At 40.2% G+C, this 24,159-nt stretch overlaps 1 protein-coding gene and 1 pseudogene across 1 annotated transcript in view; both read right to left on the bottom strand.

Annotated features, from left to right (window-relative positions):
- FAR2 (fatty acyl-CoA reductase 2) overlaps positions 1-24,159 on the bottom strand; it is a 133,941-nt gene that overhangs the window by 45,271 nt on the left and 64,511 nt on the right. Inside the window, exon 2 of the mRNA XM_057702016.1 lies at positions 1,114-1,342. Within this exon, the coding sequence (XP_057557999.1) occupies positions 1,114-1,302 (189 nt within the window). The 5' untranslated portion in view covers positions 1,303-1,342. The remainder of the gene's footprint in view (positions 1-1,113; positions 1,343-24,159) is intronic.
- Positions 9,079-24,159, bottom strand: part of LOC130833999 (uncharacterized) — a 42,526-nt pseudogene continuing 27,445 nt past the window's right edge.

The following is a 24,159-nucleotide window of genomic DNA, read 5'->3' on the forward strand; positions in this document are numbered from 1 at the left end:
CTTACTTCACAGCGTTGTTGAAAAATCAATGAAGTAGGCTCATTTGAATAGTGTCTGCCCTGTACTAAGTACCCAGTAAGTGCCAGCTATTATTATTTGTCACACTGCTGAGTTAAGCTACGAGATACAGGAGAGGCTTTTGTGAATCTCCTGATAATGGTTTATATCGAGATCTCATGCTGGTGCCAGAAGAAAAAATGTAATCACCAAGCTCACTGGCATCTCTAATGTGCTGTGCTGTCAAATACACATCTCCATTAGATGGTAGCATGCCTAAACACTGGAAGCAGACTTTGTAAAAAAAATTTCCTATTTAAATCTTCCTTTTGCCAACCCTAAGTGAACGTGTACATTCCAAAGAGGTCTATGAACCAGACACATTTAAATTAATTCTTATGGCCATCCTGGGAGGTCATTGCTGTTATTATTTTAAACACTGCAAACTGGGGGGTAAGAGGTATAAAGTGACAATAAATTGATAATATGTTTGAGCCTATACTACCTTCAAATTTATAAATTAAGACATGAGATGATATTCTTATTTGGGGGGGATGAGAGAGTTTGATACCCAAATAGTCATTCACACATACATTTCATTTTCCCTTAGAGGAACTTACAGGATAATAGAAATACAATGGGATAATAGAAATGGCAAGTTATCACAGGTAAAGTATACGACTTGTGGCTTTTAGACTACTGAAAGTATTCCTGCATGGCTACTTAGTAATCATGTCTGTTTATAATATGATATGATGTAACGTAATAGACTATCCAAAAATTTGGAAGAAAGCTACCTTACATTTAAACGAAAATTAGGGAAGAGTTTGGATGACCTTGTGATAGATTTCAAGCCTGGCGAGTCCACTCTGGGAGCTTTAGCTCTTTGATTCTTACTTGGTCATGTGCCGTATATAGATTATCTGCTCACCTGCCCTGGACTGGGTCTAAGCACTCTTTCCCCTCTTATGGGAAAACACCACAGAGTTCCATGCGCTGCTGCTTGCTGTCTTATTTTGTCTCCTCTCCTCTACCTGCCCAGATATCCTGGCCCCCACCTGCAGTTTGGGGCTAAAAGGGAACAATGTAGTGAGTCACCGTGCCCATAAGGCATACCTTACTATTTAGGATCTGGTACACCCTCTGCTGCAGGGTCTGGCCCGCCTTGGGCCTCACGAGGATGTAAATGACTTTCAGGTCTGGGCTGGTGCGAAATAGCTTCTCCATCAACACTTTGCCCAAGAAGCCTGTGGCCCCAGTAATGAGAATGGACTTGCCACCATAGAAAGCTGCAATCATGGACATGACGCTTCCCCTTGTCTTCTATAGCTTCGGAAAGTGGTTCCTGAAAAGAAAGAGAAATAACAAAAGATTACATGCTCAGAAGTGCTCAACTGCAGTCATTTAAAATGTTGCTGATGTTTCCAGGAGTTCTGAATGCAGGAAAAGCTCAGACGGAGGGATAGCATCACGGTTTATTGGTAACACAGTTCATTTCAATCAGTATCTATTGAGCTTATTCTCCATGCTAAACATTATGCCAGGAATGGTGGACAAGAAATGAGTAAGACATGGTTCCTGCTCTCAAGGAATTGCTTGTCGTCTAATGGAGGCGACAGATACCTTGAGACCGTTAAATATAACACGGTAATGCTAAAACCAAAGAAAGCACAGAGGAAGGGTGCTTAGCAGGATCCGGAAACTTCAGGAAGGCCCCTACAGGGGGTGATACCTGTGGTCAAACTTGAAAAGAGATAAGGGCCGCAGTAAGGGCCTTCCAGCCCAAAGAAAGATCAAAAGCAAAGGACCAAGGTGTGGTGTGGGATGCTGTATGGGGGAATATCACAAAGAATTCAGGGTTACAGGAAGGTAACTGATAAGGTTAGGAACAGCCCCAAACTTGTGAAACCAAAGATCAGAACAGCTGTCAAGTTTTAAAAATGATGTTGTTAGTATTTCGGTTGCAGTTTTACTTAGAGAAAATCATTTCCAGGAGCAAATCTGGTAGTGGGAAGCAGATGCAGCACTTGGATGCTGTGACTTCCGATGAAAAACACCCCACGCGAGGTGAAGTGTTTTGTCTCTAAGCCTGGGCTCAAGACTGTTGATTGGAAGCAGAGGAGCTTTGAAGGAAGCAAGACCATAGTGTGGGAGCAGACCTTGCTTTTTGTCAATGACTTTGCTGCCTGTAGCAAGTTCTCGGCTGGCTGTGCGGATGGGGCTTGGGTGGATTCTTGCAGAACACAACTCCAGGGACTGGCCCTGACATCAGGGCTTGTAAAGAAGAACGAGAAAACAAGTGAAAAAGCCAACAGCCTGCCTCTTTAACTCCAGTCAAGTCAACTCCAGTGACTCCTTAACAAACAATGAGTTTTCACAGTCATAATGTATAAATTAATTAAAATTTATAGTTTAAAATTATAGTCACAGGGCTTCCCTGGTGGCACAAGGGTTAAGAATCTGCCTGCCAATGCAGGGGACATGGGTTCGAGCCCTGATCTGGGAAGATCCCACATGCTGCAGAGCAACTAAGCCTGTGCACCACAACTACTGGGCCCACACGCCACAACTATTGACGCCCACGCCTACAGTCCATGCTCTGCAATAAGAGAAGCCACTGCAATGAGAAACCTGCACGCCACCACGAAGAGTAGCCCCTGCTCGCCACAACTAGAGAAAGCCTGATTGCAAAAACAAAGACTCAGTGCAGCCAAAAATAAAATAAATAAATACTAAATCTTAAAAATAAAGAAAATTATAGTGATAATTTATACTTTGAGCATCTTGAGTCTATGTTCTTTGCCTTTGGAGGATTCATTCATTCATTCATGGATTTACTCAACGAATAATTCTGTGCACTCAATGCTAAGTTCTGAAGATACACAGTTGAATAAGGCAAACAGATCCTTGCTGTCACTCTAGCAGAGGAGGCCAGTGATACACAGGCAAGTAAATACATGAACAAGTTACTCACAACTGTTATAAACGTAAATAAAACAGGATCAACAACAAAAATCACACTCAATCACCAATGCTATTCACTAGGAAGTAGTATGGGTTTCAAATGTTAGCTATATTCATTGAGTTATTTAAATCCTTTTTTAAGGGTTGATGTGAGAAATATCATTTTGAGGAACACATTTGGACCTTGTGCAAAAGAGTAATGAAAGATATTTTTTGTCACGTTACATCATGTTACTCATATTACAATCTAGCCAATGATTTTCTCAAGAATTTAGCACTTGGAAAAAGAGTTGAATATTCTTGCTTTGCCTGCCTTGAAGCTCAGAAAAGTAGTGTCACCAAGTTCGGAAGGCAATATAGTATCCTAGTATAGCACTTAGGTTCTAAGCAAGATTGTCTGAAATCAAATTTCAGTTCTACCATTTACTAGGTGTGTAATCTCAGGCTAATTATTAATTTCTCAATGCTGCAGTTTGTTCATCAGTAAAGTGCGGATAACAAGTAGTGCTGTGGTAAGAATTATGTGAGTGAATACATGTAAAAACCTTATAAACATAACTTATCTATAGTATTGGCTATTCCTATAGTCACTGGTTCCACATTTTTCATCTTAGGGCTTTTTCTTTTCACATTTATTATAAATGTCCTGTCATGCATTTTATATACCTTCTTTTGGAAATATGAGGAGATGATTTACAACTCATCATCAAGTCAAATAAAGTGTTTTCCCCAAATGCAACTCTACTTGACAGTAAATCTTTCCAACTCATTTATATATAAAATGCTTAGGCACCACACTCCTTTAATAGACTATTAGGCATAAACGAGCTGGTGAGCAGGAAAATACAGATGAGAAATTGAGTTTGGATAGGGTGACTTCCCAACCTCATTGGTTCTGAGGATGTCAGATGCTTTTTTTGTAATAACATATGCTTTAGTAGAGTCATATTTTCTACAAGTGCAAAGATACTGTTAAGATGTTTTGGTACCAGACAATTTTGCAACATGTGATGAAAAATTTTAGAGAGCAGGTCACATATCTCTAATGAGCCTATTTCTCGTGGGACAAAGGAAGGCTTGATGTGTCCCCAAAGAATGGAATGTGTCTGCTCTGTCTGGAGTCCAAGTATTTCTCAAACACAACAAAAACCATAGCACAGTACAATGAGTGCTCTGAGAGGAAAACAAAACATAAGCCAGTATCTCCTGGCACTCACTACCCGATTGTCAAGAGCAGGTGTCAGGGTTGTGGCCAGGACTCTAATTAAGGCAAGTGATTCTCGAAAATGTCAAAGAGAAGTCCTCATCCTCAGATCAAAGCTGCAACAGAGATGTTTTTTCAAACTCTTGGTTCCACTCTCAAGACATGGCTTCTCGGTTCCTGGACCCAGAAACTCCCATGTAAAAAATTGGCCCGGGAAAACCCATTTCATGTGTTATAGATTTGCAAGATCCAGAAATTGTTAACCTTTAATATAATTCATGAAAATAAATTGTTTCAAAAATTAAAATAATTTTACAGTCAGTAATGTAGGCTATACAACTCTAGAAGGAAGAAGATGTTTAGAGCAGCTGGCTGGATCATGGTAACCTTTCATGTAGTCTCAGGTTACTAATGCAGAGACCAAAGGCCAGTCCCCTATTCTTCATGCTCATAATACGGTTTGTGAGAAGCCTAAACTACTTTGACAGTCTCTGAACCATCCTGTACAATGCAGGGTCTCTGAGGATCGAATGGAAAAAAGTTGGGACCTGTGAAAGTCAGTCAATGTATTTTTTTAATTAATTAATTTATTTATTTATTGGTTGCCTTGGTTCTTCGTTGCTGCACGCAGGCTTTCTCTGGCTGTGGCCAGCCGGGGCTACTCTTTGCTGCGGTGCGCACAGGCTTCTCACTGTGGTGGCTTCTCTTGTTGCCGAGCATGGGCTCTAGGCGTGTGGGCTTCAGTAGTTGCAGGATGAGGGATCAGTAGTTGTGGCACATGGGCTTAGTTGCTCCGAGGCATGTGGGATCGTCCCAGACCAGGGTTCTCAAACCCATGTCCCCTACATTGGCAGGTGGATTCTTAACCACTGTGCCACCAGGGAAGTCCCAGTCATTGTGTTTTTAATGAATGTGTGTGTGGGTCAGGCCCTGTGCAGACATTGGGGCTAGTAGTGAACAGGCCCTTATGCAGCTTAGATTCTTCCTTTCTATTCTGGAGCATTTTTTTCTCCTTAAGGTCCCCAGTTTTCTATGGTCATGAGTGGAATTTGATAATTTTCACGCTCCTTTTGTTGTCTAGAAATGAGGCTGTTCTAATTTCTGAGAGAACAGGTGTTAAAATATTTACTTACAACAGTTGTACCAAGTTAAACATTTTTTGCAGGTTTAAGCATATGGGAACTTTATTCTTTGGGTGCTTCCTCTGGAAAATAAAAAATTAAGATTCAAGCAGTTGAGGTAGACGATCTGTATTTCTTGGTAGCCCTTGAGAGAAAAACATCTTTTAAAAAAGAAACAAGGTGCTTTGCCTCTCAGGAATTGTACTTTGGCAAGGTTTCTTGGTCTTGGCACTACTAGCATTTTGGGATGGATAAATCTTTGTTGTGGAGGCCATCCAGGGCAATGCAGGGTGTTAACCGGTATCCTGGCCTCTACTCACTAGATGGTAATAACATCCTTCTTTCCCCAGCCAGGTGTGACAACCCAAAATGTCTCTAGACTTTGCTAAATGTGCTTTTGGGGAAAAATTGCCTCCCCTTTCAGAGAACCACTGTTTAGGACTTTTAAAACTTCTCAGTTTATAATATTCTGTCCATCCTATTAAAAAGTCAATATCCAAAGCTTAAATTTCTATTTGTGAGGCTAAGTAGAAATGCAATCCACCATCACAACCTATTTTACCTCTATTGAATCATTCCTAATTACATTTACTCAAACAAATTATACATGTAATCTTGATAGAATTCAAAGTGAGGACAAAGGAAGATTTTTCCAGATAAAGATTTCCCACTTTTTATTTAACCGAATTTCTTTCAATCTCTGTGCTATAAATTAGACTGTTAATCCCACCTTTCATATCCTCAATCCTCTCCATTTCACTCATCTAAACCTATATGGGAACACTTATGAAAGAATGACAATCAGAACAGCATGAGATCAACTGAGAAGAAAAGTATTTAATATTGGATGCTAAATATAAATAATTCTATGGACAATCAAATCAATCTCATCTATTGGCACTTCTGTTGCCTTTTTTGAAGAGTCAACGTATGGTGTGTAACAAGAGATATTTCAAAAGGCAAATGGGGTTCTTGTTGGCAGTGGGCACAGTAATATGGGCTAATCTATTGAAAACATCAATACTATCTCCTAAAATTCAGTACATGAAACTTGTTTTGCTTTCTTAAAATAACACACTGAAATTCTTTCGATAAGTATGTTGAATTAAGGAAATGCACTTACAAAATAATATTCAATGAAAACAGAAGAACACAAACTTGGAAAGACATCATAATGTTCATTACAAATCCTTGTGGAAAGATTGGAGGTGAATAAATGACAGTAGTTGTATAAGAGTGTGATGGGATTAAAGGTAAAGAGTTTTGCTTCATGTCTGTAATTTTTTTCTGCGATTTAAAAGGTCATTTAATAATAAAGATTAAATAATACTTTCAAAAGGAAGTGTTTAGAAAGTAATAGCAGCTAGTATTTTTAGAGTCTCTTCTTTTTCTGTGGACACTAGAAATACAAAGAATTTTGCAAAACAAACTTCCTTGGTTTAAGATGTATTCAAATTATTGTAAAAAGTGTAGCTCAATTGCCATTACACACTGAATTGTGGACTGAATTGTGTCCCCTCCAAATTTGTACCTTGAAGCCCTCCCATAATGTGATGGTATTTGGAGATAAGGCCTTTGAGAGGTATTTCAGGTTAAATGAGGTCACAAGGGTGAGGCCCTAATCCCATAAGACTAGTGTCCCACTCAGTAGAGGAGGAGGCACCAGAAAACAGTTTCTCCTATAACAGGCACCAAGGAAAGACCATGTAAGGACATGGTGAGAAGGCAACTGTCTACAAGCTAAGAAGAAAACTCTCAACAGAAACTGAATTTACTGGCACTTTGATCTTGGGGTTCCAGCCTTCAGAACTGTGAGAAATCAATGTCTGTTGGTTAGGCCACCCAGACGGTGGGATTTTTTTACAGCATCTTGAGCAGACCAACACACACACATGAACAGAGACACATACATTTCTAAGTGCGTAAAATAACTCTTAACAATAATTCATATCCACCTTTTCAATCCTGGAGTAAACCTTTCTAATGAAACAAATATATCTGGCTCATTTTCCCATCTTTGCAGCACAGAAGCGGGATACTGGTTCTTGATTTTTATGCATTGGTAAAAATATAGACAGATGTTTTATGATAAATGACAGAGACCTCATTAATCCACTTAAAATTCCATACGTAAGTCTTACTTCTGTTTGTCAAGTACTTAGTGAAAAAAAGAGTTTTCATCAGAGTGCTCTATTTTTTACTTTGTTTTCCTGAGTATATTCCAAACTATGCAATTCAGCAATGAACTTTAGATACCTGTCACTGTGGGTTTGTTATAACTAAAGTTTTTCTGGGAGAACTTCTAAGTTCTTGATGGAGGACCAATAACCCCCAGGGGTGCTGGGGCATAGGTCTCACTAACTGAATTAGCGAAGCTCCACAGTCAAGGGAAACCAATTTGGAAATTGTTCCAGCTGGGCAGGGAGAGTCCAGGCTGGCTTAAGAACACAAAATTTAGCAATCAACTTAACACATTTCTCCTAGTTTTCTTCTGCTTAGCTCCTTAGTAAGTCTTCATAAGAAACTCCAAATTTAACAGAAATGAAAAAGGAGAAAGATATGACCTAAATCCATCACTTCATCATAATTGATTAAATAAGTGTGCTACACTCTGTTAGGTGTGGATAATTAATATGCAGACATTCTTGCTAAATGGGAAAGTATTATAAAAATGCATGATATTGTTATTATTGTTTATAGGTAAGTCAAACATCAGTCAGCATGTGACGATTCCAAAATAATATCAAGAGAATGTAAATCAAATGCTTCCTATTTTCTCTTGGTGAAGTATAAATTGAGTCAGGTTATAAATAAAAGAATGGTTGATCTACTAACATAATGACAAAAGGAACCTAACTGAATAAGTGGTAAACCAACAACTTTTTCATGCTCTGTTTAGAATGAAAGACTATTTCTTTTAGGAAATGATATGACATAGATTATCAGTGTATCAGTGTGAGGATCTCCAGAGAAACAGAACCAAAAGGGTGAATATATACATTCACACCACACACACACACACACACACACACACACACGCACGCACGCACACACACTTAAGGAAGTGGCTCACGAGATTGTGGGGGCTTGGTAAATCCAAAATCTGTAGGCAGGAGAGTCAAGGAAGAGTTGCAGTTTAAAGCCCAAGGCAGTCTAGTAGTCTGCTGGCAGAATTCTTTCCCTGGGGAGGTCCGGCTCTTTTCCATTAGGGCCTTCGACTGATTGGATGAGGCCTACTCACCTTATGCAGGATAACCTGCTTTAGTCCACTGGTTTAAATGTTAATCTCATGCAAATTAACACCTTCACAGAAACATCCAGAATAATGTTTGACCGACTATCTGGACCCTGTAGCACAGCCAAGTTGATATACAAAACAACCATCATAAATTCACCTCTTGTCAACTGGTACCCTTATGCATCTCCTTCAATCATACTTAATCTATACATAAGGACAATAACAAGGTTATACCACTGCCCAACATGTTACAGGTGTCCTGCATACAACCGAAAACATGCTGAACCTTTCCAGAAGAAGATGCAAAGTCTTTGGGTAATGTTTATTCTTATCCTTGAGATCCCATAACTTAAATACTATGATGTAAAGTTAGCGATACTTAAATTTTATGATATAAAATCAACACATCCTATGTTACACAGTCAGAGGATTAGTCAAGAAAAGGAATATATCTGCTTCATATACACACACACACTAACACACAAATGTATTCATAACAAAATAAGAAAGAAATACGACAATTACAGCTCTCATTCCCATAGCTGGTCACACGGTCATAGCTGATATGTATAACTACCTTCTTCCATGACTTATTCTGTATTCCCATTGCCCTCAGCAAGCACTGTAGCTGCCTTAATTCTTTACCTGGTGGGGTGACCCAAACCTTCCTTCCTGAAGGGTCCGGGCCATCAGTAGTCCTCCCTGAATTGAGTTGTTGTAGTTTTCCATTGACCTTAATCACAGGGCATGATAATATTAAGAGATGCCCTAAGGGATTTCCTGTATTTCAGATACTCTTTGTTACCTCCGTTGTGGAGAAGTAGTCCAGTTTCCCCTTGGTGGTCAGGATCCATCACCTCAGTCAGCTCTGAATCATCGCCTGTTGATTCAGAGGCACGAGGAGCCCAAAGTGGCTGGGCAGCAGTCGAAACTCCCAGTTCAACTGAATCATTGCTGTGTTTCTTTGGTAGGAACTTTCCTTCCTCTGGGATGAAGATCTCTAAGCCAGTAGAGCAAAAGGTCGTGAGGACAGGATGTAAAAATTTTGCTCATGGGCCACTACGGGTAATGGTGAGTGGTGACACTCTGATTTCAACCCCTTGATTCCTGGACCTGTGAATCCTGGCTATGGGAGAAACAGCACCGCATGTGAGATGCTGATTCGGAGCATACATCCGTCTGGGAAACCTTACTCCAGCCCTGTAAGGCATTTCCACCTGCTGGCACTGTATATGAATCTTCAAAGGCCATTCTACCATCTATCAAAACAGGTGCTTCAGGGTGGAGGAGAACACAAAGAGGCCACTGAAATTCCATGAGCATGAGCCTACGGCCACACTTCGTCTGCTGTGAACTGAGTTCCTTAACCAGAAGCAATGCTGTGTGGAATACCACGATGGTACACAAGGCATCCGATAAGCCTACTCATGGTAGTTGTGGAAGCACTGCATGTAGGGAAAACAAATCCATATCCGAAGTTTCTATTGCAGTAAGAACAAGATATGCCCCCTCCACGATGGGGCACTTCAATGTACAGACATACCTCGTTTTAGTGCACTTCCTTTTATTTTGCCTCCCAGATATTGTTTTTGTTCTTTTTTAAACAAATTAAAGGTTTATGGCAATGCTGCATGGAGCAAGTCTACTGGGGCCATTTTTCCAAAAGCATTTGCTCACTTTATGTCTCTGTGTCGCATTTTAGTAGTTCTCACAATACCTCAAACTTTTAAACTATTATTATGTGTGTCATGGTGATCTGTGATCAGTGATCTTTGCTGTTACTATGGTAACTGTTTTGGGGGTACCATAAACCAAGCCCATATATGCCGGTGAACTGAATCAGTAAATGTGTGTGTTCTGACTGCTTCACCAAGCAGCCGTTTTCCCATTTTTTTCCCCTTGTCTTGGGCCTTCCTATTCCCTGAGACACAACAATATTAAAATTAGGCCAATTAATAATCCTACAATGGCCTCTAAGTGTTCATGTGAAAGGAAGAGTCACACATCTTTCACTTTGAATCAAAAGCTAGAGATGATTAAGCTTAGTGAGGAAGGCATGTCTAAAGCTGAGTTTAGGCTGAAAGCTAGACCTCTTGCACCAAACAGTAAGTCAAGTCGTAAATGCAAAGGAAAAGCTCTTGAAGGAAATTATCCCAGTGAAGACACAAATGATAAGAAAGTAAAACAGCCTTATTGCTGATATGGAAGAGGGTGTAGTGACCTGGATAGAAGATGAAACCAGCCACAAGATTCCCTTAAGCCAAAGCCTGATCCAGAGCAAGGCCCCTACTCTCTTCAATTCTGTGAAGGCTGAGAGAGGTGAGCAAGGTACAGAAGAAAAGTTTGAAGCTAGCAGAAGTTGGCTCGTGAGATTTAAAGAAAGAAGCCATCTCTGTAACATAAAAGTACAAGGTGAAGCAGCAAGGGCTGATGTAGAGGCTGCAGCAAGTTATCCAGAAGATCCAGCTCAGATTATTAACAGGGGCGGCCACACTAAACAACAGATTTTCAGTGTAGATAAAATAGCCTTATATTGGAAGAAGATGCCATCTAGGATTTTCGTAAATTGAGAATTCAATGCCTGGATTTAAAGCTTCAAAGGACAGGCTGACTCTATTGTTAGAGGTTAATGCAGCTGGTGACTTTAAGTTGAAGGCAATGTTCAGTGACCCTTCTGAAAATCCTAGGGCCCTTCACAATTATGCAAAATCTACTCTGCCTGTGCTCTGTAAGTGAAATAATAAAACCTGGATGGCATCACATCTGTTTGTAACACAGTTTACTGAATATGTTGACTTACTGCTCAGAAGAGAAGCTTCCTTTCAAAATATCACCCAAGAGCTCTGATGGAGATATACAACAAGATTCATGTTGTTTTCATGCCTGCTGACACAACATCCATTCTGGAGTCCATGGATCAAGGAGTCATTTTGGCTTTCAAGTCTTATGATTTAAGAAATACTTTTCACAAGGCTGCCATAGATAGTGATTCCTCTGATGGGTTTGGGCAAAGTAAATTGAAATCCTTCTGGAAAGGATGTACCATTCTAGACACCATCAAGAACATCTGTGATTCATGGGAAGAGGTCAAAATCTCAACATTAAGAAGAGTTTGGAAGATGTTGATTCCAACCCTACAAGATGACTTTGAAGCGTTTGAGACTTCAGTGGAGGAAGTCACTGCAGATATGGTGGAGATAGCAAGAGACCTAGAATTAGAAGTGCACCCTGAAGATGTGACTGAATTGCTGCAACCTCATGATAAAACTTAAATGAATGAGGAATTGCTTCTTACAGATGAGCAAAGAAAGTGGTTTCTGGAGATGGAAACTACTCCTGATGAAGATGCTGTGAAGATTGTTGAAAGGATCACAAAGAATTTAAAATAATACATAAACTGAGTTGATAAAGCAGTGGCAGGGTTTGAGAGGACTGACTGTAATTATTTAAAGAAGCTCTGTATATAAAATGCTATAAAATAGCATTACATGGTAAAGAAAAATTATTTGTGAAAGTAATAGTCCATTGATGTGGCAAACTTCATTGTTGTCTTATTTTAAGAAACACTACCACCCCAACTGCAATCACCACCCTGCTCAGTCAGTAGCCATTAACCTTGAGGCAAGACCCTCGACCGGCAAAAAGATTGACTTGCTGAAGTCTCAGATGATGGTTAGCATTTTTTAGCAGGAAAGTATTTTTAGTTAATGTATGTACATTGTTTTTTTCAGATATAATGCAGTTATACACTTAATAGACTACAGTATAGTATAAACACAACTTTCAGATGTACTGGGAAACCAAGAAATTCATGTGACATGTTCTATTGCAATATTTGCTTTATTGTGGTGATCTGGAACTGAACCTGCAATATCTCTGAGGTGTGCTTGTAATCAGCTAGGTAGCTGGCTGATCACCCTTTGAAATGGTGCCATCTCAAGGACTCAGTGTTGGTCTCTGCTGCTGGCAGATCGGGCACTCAGCCATGGAGGTAGCCAAGTTGGCCTTGGGTGAGCAGAAGGGCATGTTGCTGAGCCAATTCATAAACCTGTATGTCTGCCACCATGACCACTTAGTTCATGAGCTCATTGGGTGATGACAGGACTGGCTAGGGAAAGAGGCTGACTGGTATTCACTGAATAGGTCATCCTATCCACTTGAATATTAAAATCTTCCTCTGCTGAGGTCACCCTTCAGTGAGCATTTATATGGGACACAAGTATCTTTGGGCTTTTGCCCATTCCATATCCTTCTTCCCCAGACTTCCTTGTCATCAATTTCCCAACCATGTTTCTTCCAAGTCCCTGACCATCCAGACAAACCATTGGCAATAGGCCATGAATCAGTATGTAACTGCATGTCTGACCACTTCTTCCAAGCAAGGAAAACAACCAGGTGCACAGCCTGAAGTTCTGCCTACCAGGCGGATTTCCCTTCACCACTGTTCTTCAGGGATGTCCCAGAAAGGAACTCTAGTGCTGTAGTTGTCCACTATGGGAGATGCCTGTACATCAACAGAATCATCTGTAAGCCAGGCCCGAGTTTTCTCTTCTTCTGTCAACTGATTGTAGGGAATTCCTCACGTGGCCATAGGAGCAGGTTGGGAGAGGAAAGGTAGTGTAGCAATAGTGGGGACTATGGGCATTTGGGCCACTGCTTCCGGTAACTTACTTGTGCTTTCAGGGCCTGATTGGGCCTCGTCAGTTATATACAACCTCCACTAAATGACGGAGTGCTGCTGTGTGTGCCCAACTTTACGGCTGGTGGAGCAGATAACACCCAGTTCATGATGGCCTGATGCTGTTTCTCTAAAGGAGAGCAGTTACCCAATAGAGCATGGCAGGGCTTTGCTCTAAAATCCTAAGAGCCTGTGCTGGGACTCACCAAGAGAGGCCTGCTGAAGGCTCCAAACAGCCACCGACAGGTGTCCGCCACTGACACTTGGAGCGCCATTAGATTTACTGGATCATATGACTCAAGAGGCAGAGTGATTTGCATGGCAGCCTGGACCTGCAGCAAAGCCTTTGCTTGTTCTAGACGTTGCTCAAAGTGAGCAGCTGTTTTAAGGATTACTCACCAGATGGATCAGAGTAACACACTTAAATCAGGAATATGTTGCCTCCAAAATCTGAAGAGGCCCACTAGGTGCTGTGTCCCTCTTTTTGTTGTAGGAGAGGCCAAATGCAACAACTTATTCTTCATCCTAGAGAGGATTTTTCAACATGTCTCACACTGCTGGACCCCTAAAATTTCACCGAGATAGAAAGCCCCTGAATTTTTGTTGGATTTATTTCCACCCTCTGATATGCAAATGTCTTACTAATAAATCTAGAGTTGTTGCTACTTCTTGCTTACTGGGTCCAATCACCATAATGTCATCAATGTAATGGACAAATATGATATCTTGTTGGTAGGGAAAGGTGATCAAGGTCCCTCCAAACTAAATTATGATGTAGGGCTGGAGAGTTGATATACCCCTGAGGTAGGATAGTGAAGGTGTATTACTGGTGTTGCCAGGGTGAAGCAAACTGCTTTTGGTGGTCTTATTAACAGGGATGGAGAAAAAAGCATTTGCTAGCTCAATAGCTGCATACCGGGCATCAAAGGATGTATAAACTTCCTCAAGCAATGCAACCACATCTGGTACAGCAGTTGCAATTGTAGTCACCACTGGATTAAGTTTGCAATAATCCACTGTCATTCTTCAGAATCCATCTGTTTTTCTGTCATAGGCAAGTTGAATGAGGATGTAGTAGAAATCACTATCCCTGCATCTTTCAACTTCTTGATGGTGACATTAATCTCTGCAATCCCTCTAGGAATGACGTACTTCTTTGGTTTACTATTCTTCAAGGTAGAGGCAGTTGTAGTGGTTTCCACTTGACCTTTCCCACCATAACAGGCCTCGCTCCACAGGACAGGGAAGCAATTTTGAGGTTCTACCAGCTGCTGAGTATATCCATTACAGTTATGAATTCCTGAGCTGGAGAAATAATCAAAGAATCGCCCTGGGGACCTACTGAGCCCACTGCGAGATGGTCCTAACCTAAAACTCCATTGATCACCTGACCTCCACAAGCTCCTATTTTGTCACCAGAGTGACATTCTGGTTTTCCTGGCATTAGTGTCAGTTCAGAGTCAGTGTTCAGTAGTCCATGAAAACTCTATTTCTTTTTCCCCAATGCACAGTTAACCTGGGAAAGATGATAGGTCTCTTTTGGGATGGCTGGAAAAAGATTCACAGTATAAATTTTTAGCAGTAAAAAATCCTGTCAGCTCTGAGACTTAATTTTCTCTTCTCCTATTTCACAGAACAGTCTTAATAATCAAATAGAGTAATAAATAAAAGAGAACTACAAGTGTCATCAACCAGAACTGAATGATGCTACTCTTGTTCTGGTTGTTACATGTTATATGTTATACTATGAATACTACTTTGACCCTGAATCCAAATACCTTGCGCTTGGGACCTCCCTTGTGGTGCAGTGGTTAAAACTCTGGGCTCCCAATCCAGGGGGCCTGGGTTCAATTCTTGGTCAGGGAACTAGATCCCACATGCATTCCACAACTAAGAGTTAGCATGGCACAACTAAGGAGCTGGTGTGCCACAACTAAGGAGCCCAAGAACCTCAACTAAGGAGCCTGCCAGCCACAACTAAGGAGCACACATGCTGCAACTAAGGAGCAGGCAAGCCACAACTAAGGAGCCCTCTTGATGCAACTAAGACTGGGTACAACCAAATAAATAAATAAAATATCAAAAAATACCGTGTGCTTATTTGTTAACAAATATTGAGGACACATCTTGTCATCCAACTTATGTAGTAAAACACTTGCTGCAGATGCTGTATTTTATACTGCATTATTCCTCAAAAGTCAACTAGCACAGTACTTTGTAATGAAAAGTGGCTCAATAAATATTGTTGAATCAACAAATAAATGAGTCGGCACTGAAAGGACTGATTCACTTAATCAATAAATAAAAAGTCAGGGGCTAATTCATAAACCCTAGGGTGCATTCGAATCATTGGAAAGTTTGCTAAAATTGTTCTTTTCCAGCACTCGTTTTCTGAGATTTTGATTTAGAAAGTCTGAGTTAGGGCCCAGGCAGACGCACTTTAGTGAACACCCCAACTGATTCAGATACAGGTGGAAGGAGAAATGTTGATGTAGGGAATTTGATGGAGGTGCTCTGATCCCAGGTCATAGTTTCTTCTGCAGCTTATGTCTTTAACGTGAGTCTATGCTGTCCCTATATCGTTTTTTTTCCTTAAAACAAGGCACAAAATTGCCTGCTTACCTGAGAATTCTCATTTCTGACAACAGTGGAATGGAGATAACACAACAGGGAGTCAGCAGAGCATGGCTTCAGTTCAGCCAGAGCTGAAGTCGGAGCTTCTAAGGCCCCAAGCTTGCACTAAGGTCACTGTGATGGAGAGACTATGTATTTACTACAAGCATCAACGCTCACATGGGTCACCCATAAATAAAACACGTCCATTGGAAGAAGTGGAATAGAAACACATCTTTTCAAATCAATAACTAAAACTTTTGAGAAGTATTTTTGCTCTATATTCCTGCTTCCCAACACTAAAAGTTGAAACAAATGACTATTTAAAGGATTTAAAAAAATATGGTGGAAATCTATGCACAGGTAGTAGGATAGCATACCAATGATTAATGAACGTATTATACCATCTTGGCATGAAAAAGGTTATACGTCAAAGGGTCCTAATTTCTTCTGACAAGATACAGTCATTTCCTCTGCTGCTCACATGAGCTAAAAGACCCGTATTCAGATTCATGCAAGCAGAGTTTAGAAATAAGGTTGGAGAGTTCTATTTTCACTCAACCATATCTCGAGCCTTTATCCAACCAAGGAAACTGTGTGGGAACAAAATAGTTGGAATGTGTGAAGATTGTTTACAACAAAGCCTGATTGTAAGGAGATTGATTTAACATCATGAACTCAGTCCACCAAAAAGACAACTGACTCACAGACTAACACGGAAGACTTGGTACAAAATCACAGCACAAATTATTGTTTACACCAAAAGATGATGACGGCTTATATACATAATACATAGTTCTTTTGCATAGTTCTCAGAATTTGTTACTGTCGATGACTAGACACAGTATCCATTAACTATACCTGTCCAAAGAAAAGCCACAGAGTTCATCACTTCATGTAGTGAGATTCCAGGACAGACTCTTGCCTGTCACTGCCATACACCAGCTAACTACTCTTGAACCATGTGGGAAATTATATTTTTAAAAAAGTTTAATATGAAAGTTAATTATACATAAATTGATATAATATAGTAAATCAGAAATCCTTATTTCCCAATGGAAGTTCCTGACCATAACCTGTGCCAATAAATTGACAGGAAACATCTGAATAAATATAAATATCCTATGCATTTGGAAATATGCGGCTAGGCCTTTATGAAGGACTGGTTCTTTTTTTGTTTTTTGTTTTTTTTCTTCTTCAGATCTTTATTGGAAGGACTAAGTTCTGAAGTAAAGCTAACCCTTTCCCTGTCACAATTCTCTCCACGGGACCTTATTCCATGTCAAAAGAGCAAAAAGCCACAAACAGCACTCTTATTTTTCTCTGATAATGTGCAATGAATTTTATCAACAAAGATTTTAGACAATTGTCTTTAAGAGAAGGTACTTAGAGATTTGAAAAAATTAAGTACTTCATATTTGTACTAAGCTGTGGGTAGTAGCTAATAATATGAGAAGAAAAATACAGGTTTTATACAACAAAGTACAAGCCATCAGAAAGGCACAGTCCATTAAAGCTGCATTTGGGACAAATTCTTATGCCTAGTTGTTTGATAGTAACTTGAACAAAGAAATAAAAGAACCCTTTCTCTCCTCCAGTTACTATGTTATTTAAATGACTGTTAACTCTTTTATGATGCTAATTAACATATAGGATCCAATCAAATCACCTATGTTTCACATGCTTTTCATAGTATTTACTGAAATTGTAAAATCCACTCTCTGTTCATTTTACTGTGGACAGGGATGGACTACTTTTCATATCATTTAAGCTGCTGTTTCACAGCCTAACCTCTGCCATCTAGTTCTAAATCTGAACCATTATTTCAGAATTTACAGGCCAATGCAGTTTATTATTAACCATTTGGTATCTAGGGCAAACAATTTATATCTACTTATCAATCAAAAAAAAAAGCTGGGACAAAGTGAGAGAGGAGCATTGACACATACACACTACCAAATGTAAAATAGATAGCTAGTGGGAAGCTGCTGCATACCATAGGGAGATCAACTCGATGATGGGTGATGACCTAGAGGGGTGGGATAGGGAAGGTGGGAAGGAGTCCCAGGGGGAGAGGATATGGGGACATATGCATAAATGCAGCTGATTCACTTTGTTGTACACCAGAAACTGGCACAGCAGTGTAAAGCAACTATATTCCAATAAAGAGATTAAAAAAAAAAAAAAAAGAATTCCTGAGTCTGGATTCTTGCCTGTCTTCTAAGGGCCTGCCTCCAATCAGGAAGAGAATCCATGCACCATGATGGTAAAAGGCAAAGCCTGGCATAGATATAACACTGTATAAAAGATAATATAGAATAATAAATGTTCATATATAACAATATAAAATATTAAGGTGACTACAGGAAGGAGTGTTTACTTCTTTTGAGGGTAAACAATAAATCATTTGTGTACTACGAAACTGATTTTTGAATAAGGAGTACGATGGGAGATGCAGAAATTCAGAAGGTATTTAAGGTTATGATGACGGTAAAGCAAAGGGGTATGAGAAAGTCTGATGGGTATGCGAGGTATGCACTAGCATGGCTGCAGGAGATAATTCCTAACAAGAAGTCAAGGAGTCCTTGGACAAAAGAATAGATGACAACAGATTGTGGGAAATTCAATGCCCAGATAAAGAGGTAGGTCTTCACAGGCACAAAAGATTTTGAACAGGGGACTGATCATCAAGAGGAGGGGCTGAGAATGGAGGGGAAACACAAGAAAATGGAGTCTATATCAGTGGTCCAGGCTGGCGGTAAGGAAGAGCTCAACGAGGGGAAAGGCAGTAGTGGTTCTCACACCGGAAGTGCAACTCAGATTCATCTGGGTGTTTACTTATTCAAACTGCAGATTCTCAGCCTTCTCTCCACCCCTCATTCCATTCTGATTCAGTAGATCTGGATGACGTCCTCTGCTGGTTATACGTGTGAAAAACATTAATATAATTAGAGGAGTACTAACATCTAAATACGGAAGATATAGGTTTGAATTTCAGCTCCACTATTTACTAGCCATGACTTTTAGCAAGTGATTTAGACTTCACCAGATGCTGTTTCCTCACTTGTAAAATGGGAACAGTTTTATTGGGAGGATTTAATTTTAAAAAGGTTGGACAAAACGTGACACATTTTACAGTTGGGTCATCGAGGCTGGAATGAAGCGATGGGTGGCAGAAACACTGCAAGGACATTTTGGTTTTTCTCTTACGAACCATGTTCTCTTGCGTGTTTGTGAACATGAGTTTTCTGCTGTACAAGAGCTGGAGTTCTTCAAGGGGAGAGAGCTTACTCATCACTCTGTGCTCCAGATATTGTAATTGAGTGAATAAATTCTGTCAGATCTTGTCTCTAGACGCATTTACGTTCATCACTGGTTTCATATCATACCCTTGAGCTCTTTGAGGGAGGGGATGGTGGATTCACTGTTTATCCCTAGTGCCTCATAAACTCTACATGCTCAATCAATGTTACTTAAGTGATGAATAAATGACCAAATTGATGGATAAATGGATGTGGAGGTGGAGGATGAAGTGCACGCCATCAATGGCTGGATGCTCAGAGAGGTTCTTATCTCTGAAATCCTGGTCTCTGGGGACGCCGCTATACAAAATGCAAGATGTTCTGCCTGTCACGTTGAGATGCACAGTCCCCAAGAGGCTGTGTGAACCAAATGGCTTGGAGCATACTTCTGTGAAATCACTGAATAAGTTCAGCATTTAAAGTTCAAATTAGGCACCATTTCACATGGACGCTAATAAGAAGCTACTTCAAGTTATCTTCCTTTCCAGTTCATTGAATAAGGTTTTAAAATTCCATTTAATGTGTTCATTGGCACATTCTTTTCAGAATTCAGCATTTTGGGGGAAGAAAGTGACCAAAATAGTCATTTTTAATTTTTTTCTATCATTATAAACTATGTGATCAATCATTTGATTTTTTCTAGCTTAATCAGACTTTAAGAGCTCTGGTGAAGAATAAAACGTACAAGAATATCTAAATTACAGAGCAAATAGCAGGCAAGGCGACGCCTACTACCTTTACAATAGCTACTGATCTAAGTTGGGAAATTCATTCATTCATTTATTCACTCAACTGCTGAATAAGTGTATACAGTGTTCCAGGCATTGTGCTGGATGCCGGGGGTACAGGGTGAACAAGACACCCACCTGTTCAGGATTAGGTGCTTTGTCTCTCCTCATGTGAGAGTTTTTATTATAGAACTTTTAACAGTTGCAAGTGGCTTTAAGCTCATTGGTATCCCCGAAACACATCCTAAACTCAGGATGAATTTAGAGACCTATTAGGATGCTGGAGTTTCTTTTGGGCTCGGACAGTTCTTAGAAATGAAATAAATGGGATGTGCAATTCCAAGCGCTCTTAAGGTACTCACAGGTGTTTTGCCTACAAGTGAAATACTGTACCGACTCTGACATAAGTCCCCAGGGAAGCATCTGGTTATACCAGCATCATCTGGCTTCCCTCACATCCACCCAGTTCTGACATCAAGAAACTCCAGCACTGACATCAAGAAAAATGCACCAGATAGCAGTGGTTTCAAATAATTGCAGAGACTAAACTTCCATTTATCGAGCACCCGCTACGACTGCCCTGTAATGAATGTTATTCACAGGTACAACTGAGAGACTGGATATACCAATGGTCCATGGCCAGAGCAGATATAAAAATAGAATTTTGACCCACAACCCACAGCAACCTGCCCAGGAGCTCAACCTGTTCTCTACAATAAACAACACGGGAAGCCAGCTGGCTAGAAATCAGATTTTTAGAAAGTCAAATTGCTACCTCTAGGAACGATTCAGAAAGCTGAACAATAACTTCTATCACAGCCAGGGCCTGATTAACAACTGACAGTTTCCTTAATTTTTGTCTCCTCTTCCAACTTAGCACCAACCAGGGAAAGCCAAATACATACCACTAACCAACCCCACAGAATGCCCCTACTCCTAGTTAGCCGGCTACAGTGTCCCCATGCCAGCAGCCCCCAGTCAGGGCAGACCTGCAGCCTTCCCTTTCTCCACTGTAAAGCTTTCCTGCTCCTGTGCCTGCTTCTGTGTCTGTGCCAAAACGCAGGTGACCGCGTCTGACATCCTTGCTGTGGCCAGCTCAGAATAAATAGCCTCTGCTTGTTCTCATTTGGTAGGTCTTCATTTATTTCCACAAAACTATTCTACTCCTTTTATAGATAAGGGAATTTATAGAGATTAATTTCTGAGTGGGGCCACACAAGTGGCAGAGTGAGGTTTTGAACCTGGTTTCATTAATTCCATAGTTATTCCATTAACCATTACCCAAATGTAGAAAAGACAAAAGAGGTTTTTCTTCTACTGTCCTCAGCTAAGCCTCATTTGTACTTACGGATGACTTTTATTTTTCCTTAAAAGGAAGTGACTATAGGCGTAATGCTATTTGTCTGTGGGTCTGCTGGTTTAGCAGAAAAGTTCACTTTTGAGTCTAAGGAGACACCTCGGGTTATAATGGAAACTTTAATCCAATATTTCTTTACCATTAATTGAATGTATGAGCAAGTTCTAGAGCCCAGCAGGTGAAGAGACTTGAGTTGTGCGTAGGGAAATAGTTCTCTGAATATGTTGTCTCTCATTTATGGGACACAGTGCTTCCCACGTCTGCCGCATGCCAGTGACTGAATTTGGGCATTTCATTCACGGAATGTGGGCCCCTATGTAACTTTAAAAGTATTTAAAACCAACATGCGACCTCCATGATGCAGATAATCAGCGTCTCTATATTCATTCATTTAGAGTGCTGGGTAAACTGTCTTGTGTAATAGTGCTCAGAGGCCAAGAAAAGGAGTTAATTAAGGATAATAAAATTTTAAAGAAAGTAAGTCTTTTTGTTTTAATTACTACATTTTGTCATTTGGATTATCCGGTGCTAAATGGCATAAAGGTGCCAAGGGAAAGGCCTCAAACGTCACAGAAACCTTGCTCTCCAGTTCCACTGAAATCCTGAAGTTTTGTGTCAAAGCCTGTGTGAGTCCTTTTGCGTACCAGGAAATGCTGTGCACTGAAATGGATGTACAAAAATATATCCAGAGGCGAGGTCCATGCTGAGTGTTCAGAAGTGGCACACTAAGGGCCCCTGAGGCCCCCACAGTCACCGTCCTTCACTGTCGCTGTGTGTCCTGACTCAAGTGTTTTCTCTGGAGAGACTCTCCAGCGAAAGGGGGCATCTCCTCACCCCTCTAGGGAGCTCTGCGACACCATCAGCAATTCTCTTGGGCATCAACCACTCCTGGGAGCAGCTGAGGTTCCCCTGGGGAATAAAAGGCAGGACAGACAGCAAGTAACACACGTCCCGTGGCTGGAACACGCAGCAGCAAAAATCAGACTCTTTGCTTTTTATTTCAAACGTTCACACAGGAAGGAAAGGAAGGATTTTATAGTTCATTCTTTTATTGGAAAAACAGCTCAGAATACATCAAAGGAAACAGTGTCAGGTTGCAATGCAGTCTGCAAAACACACCTCAGCATGTGAAATTAAAACAACCACCACCACAAATAAAGAGACTGAGCTGGAGAGACAAGAGGAAAGGGGGAACAGACTTTTGGACTTTCTTCCTGAAGAAAAGGAAAGGAAATTGAGTAAAAATACACACAAAAATAGAAACCACAATTTGCAGACCACCTAGGTAAAATGTATCTAAAATTTACAGACATTCCTCCTTCATTTTCTTGAGAATGTATTTTTAGATTTCTGTCAAATATAAAGAAAAAGTCACAGTACTACTAAAGGACAAAAAAAAAAAAAGAAGACAGAAGTGGAGATGAGCATTTTAGCACATGTTTACATACGTACATAGCCCTACATGACACATGTATATACACAGACACACATGCATATGTAAGCATATACTTACCTTAACTCTTCTTTAGTACAAATTCAGAATATTTTCAAAAATGTCCTTTAAAAATACAATTCCTACCACTTTAAAACATGTATAACTCTTCTCTGTGACTAATGACACAGCTTAATTACCCTTTTCCATTATGTTACCTCTTCCCCTCCTCCCACCAAAAAATAGTATTTGGAATCGGTTTTGGCCCAGATATTATCGGAAACATCTTTAACAGATATAGTCTCTTCTCAGTAAAAGCTTACAAAGAACAAAAGATAATGCTAATAAAATGTAAAGTGATGATATTGTACATAGAGATTTATAATACAAAGCTAGGAAAAAGGCAGAAATCCTGTTACGCAGATCATTTCTTTTTTGTTCAGGAAAGTATGGGCATGTTTAGTCATGAGAACCATCACATCTCACCCGCGCCGCATGACAGGAAAGATATATATATAGATAGATATAAAGAGAGAATATTCCAGAGAGAAAAGAGAGGACCTGACTGCAGTGTGGGGGCTGAGGAAGAAGAAATGCAAACAAAAATCTGTGCTGTGCATAATGAGGCAGTGAAATACGTACAGTGAAGCAAAGATTTTTAAAAATTCCCATTTTGTGCTGTAATCTCTCTGTGTCACCCTATGCCTTAAGGAAGCGTCTGCTGTACATTTCTGTTCGCGGCACTCCTGGTAAAGGGAGCCACGCCTGCCCTCAAAAGTGGTATGGAAAGAGCCGTCACAGCAGGCAATGAACAAATAAGCAAAGGAATGCAGAGTCTAGGGGCAGCAGGACTTCAGAGTGAGAGGTAATCAGGAGAATACAAGCCTGCCAGGCACCCTTGGAAATTTCCCAAATCCATGGGATGGGAGGCTAATATTATCTGCGTATTAAGGAGAGGTGGATTCCAGCCAGACACTTGGGATAAAAATAACTGAACTTTTACTTTGTATAAGCAGTGGTCAAGTGAATTTTAGGAGGTGCCCTGGTTGGAAACTGGAGTCAGAGGAATATGAACATTTGTCGCTTTAATAGAGGGAGAGCAATTTTGGATGTTCTTGGAATGATGCAATAGATGATGGCTAGAAAACTGGGGCAGGAGATGTCATCTCAAACATAGGATAAAAGGAATATTGGAAGTAAGATCACGACAACTGGATAGTCATTGTTTGGCAAGAACAAATATAGCGAGGAAATAATTCCTAAATAGTCTTTTTGTTTAAAGCTACAAAAAGCCATCTGTCCCTCTTTCATAGCAATAATAAATGAAATAGTCAAACTATAACGTGAAACTACTTTGTGACATTAAAAAACAAGTCAATGAGGAAATGTAATGATGATCTATTCAGGAGTTTTTTCAAAACCTGAGCTCATAAACATAAAGATTTGTCAAAATTTACATCATGAGTATATATTGTTGAAGGATAATATTTCTCTGCCTTTGCTCTTTGAAAGGTAACGCTACCTT

This window comes from Hippopotamus amphibius, chromosome 12 (assembly GCF_030028045.1).
Source record: "Hippopotamus amphibius kiboko isolate mHipAmp2 chromosome 12, mHipAmp2.hap2, whole genome shotgun sequence".
Taxonomy (NCBI): Eukaryota; Metazoa; Chordata; class Mammalia; order Artiodactyla; family Hippopotamidae; genus Hippopotamus; species Hippopotamus amphibius.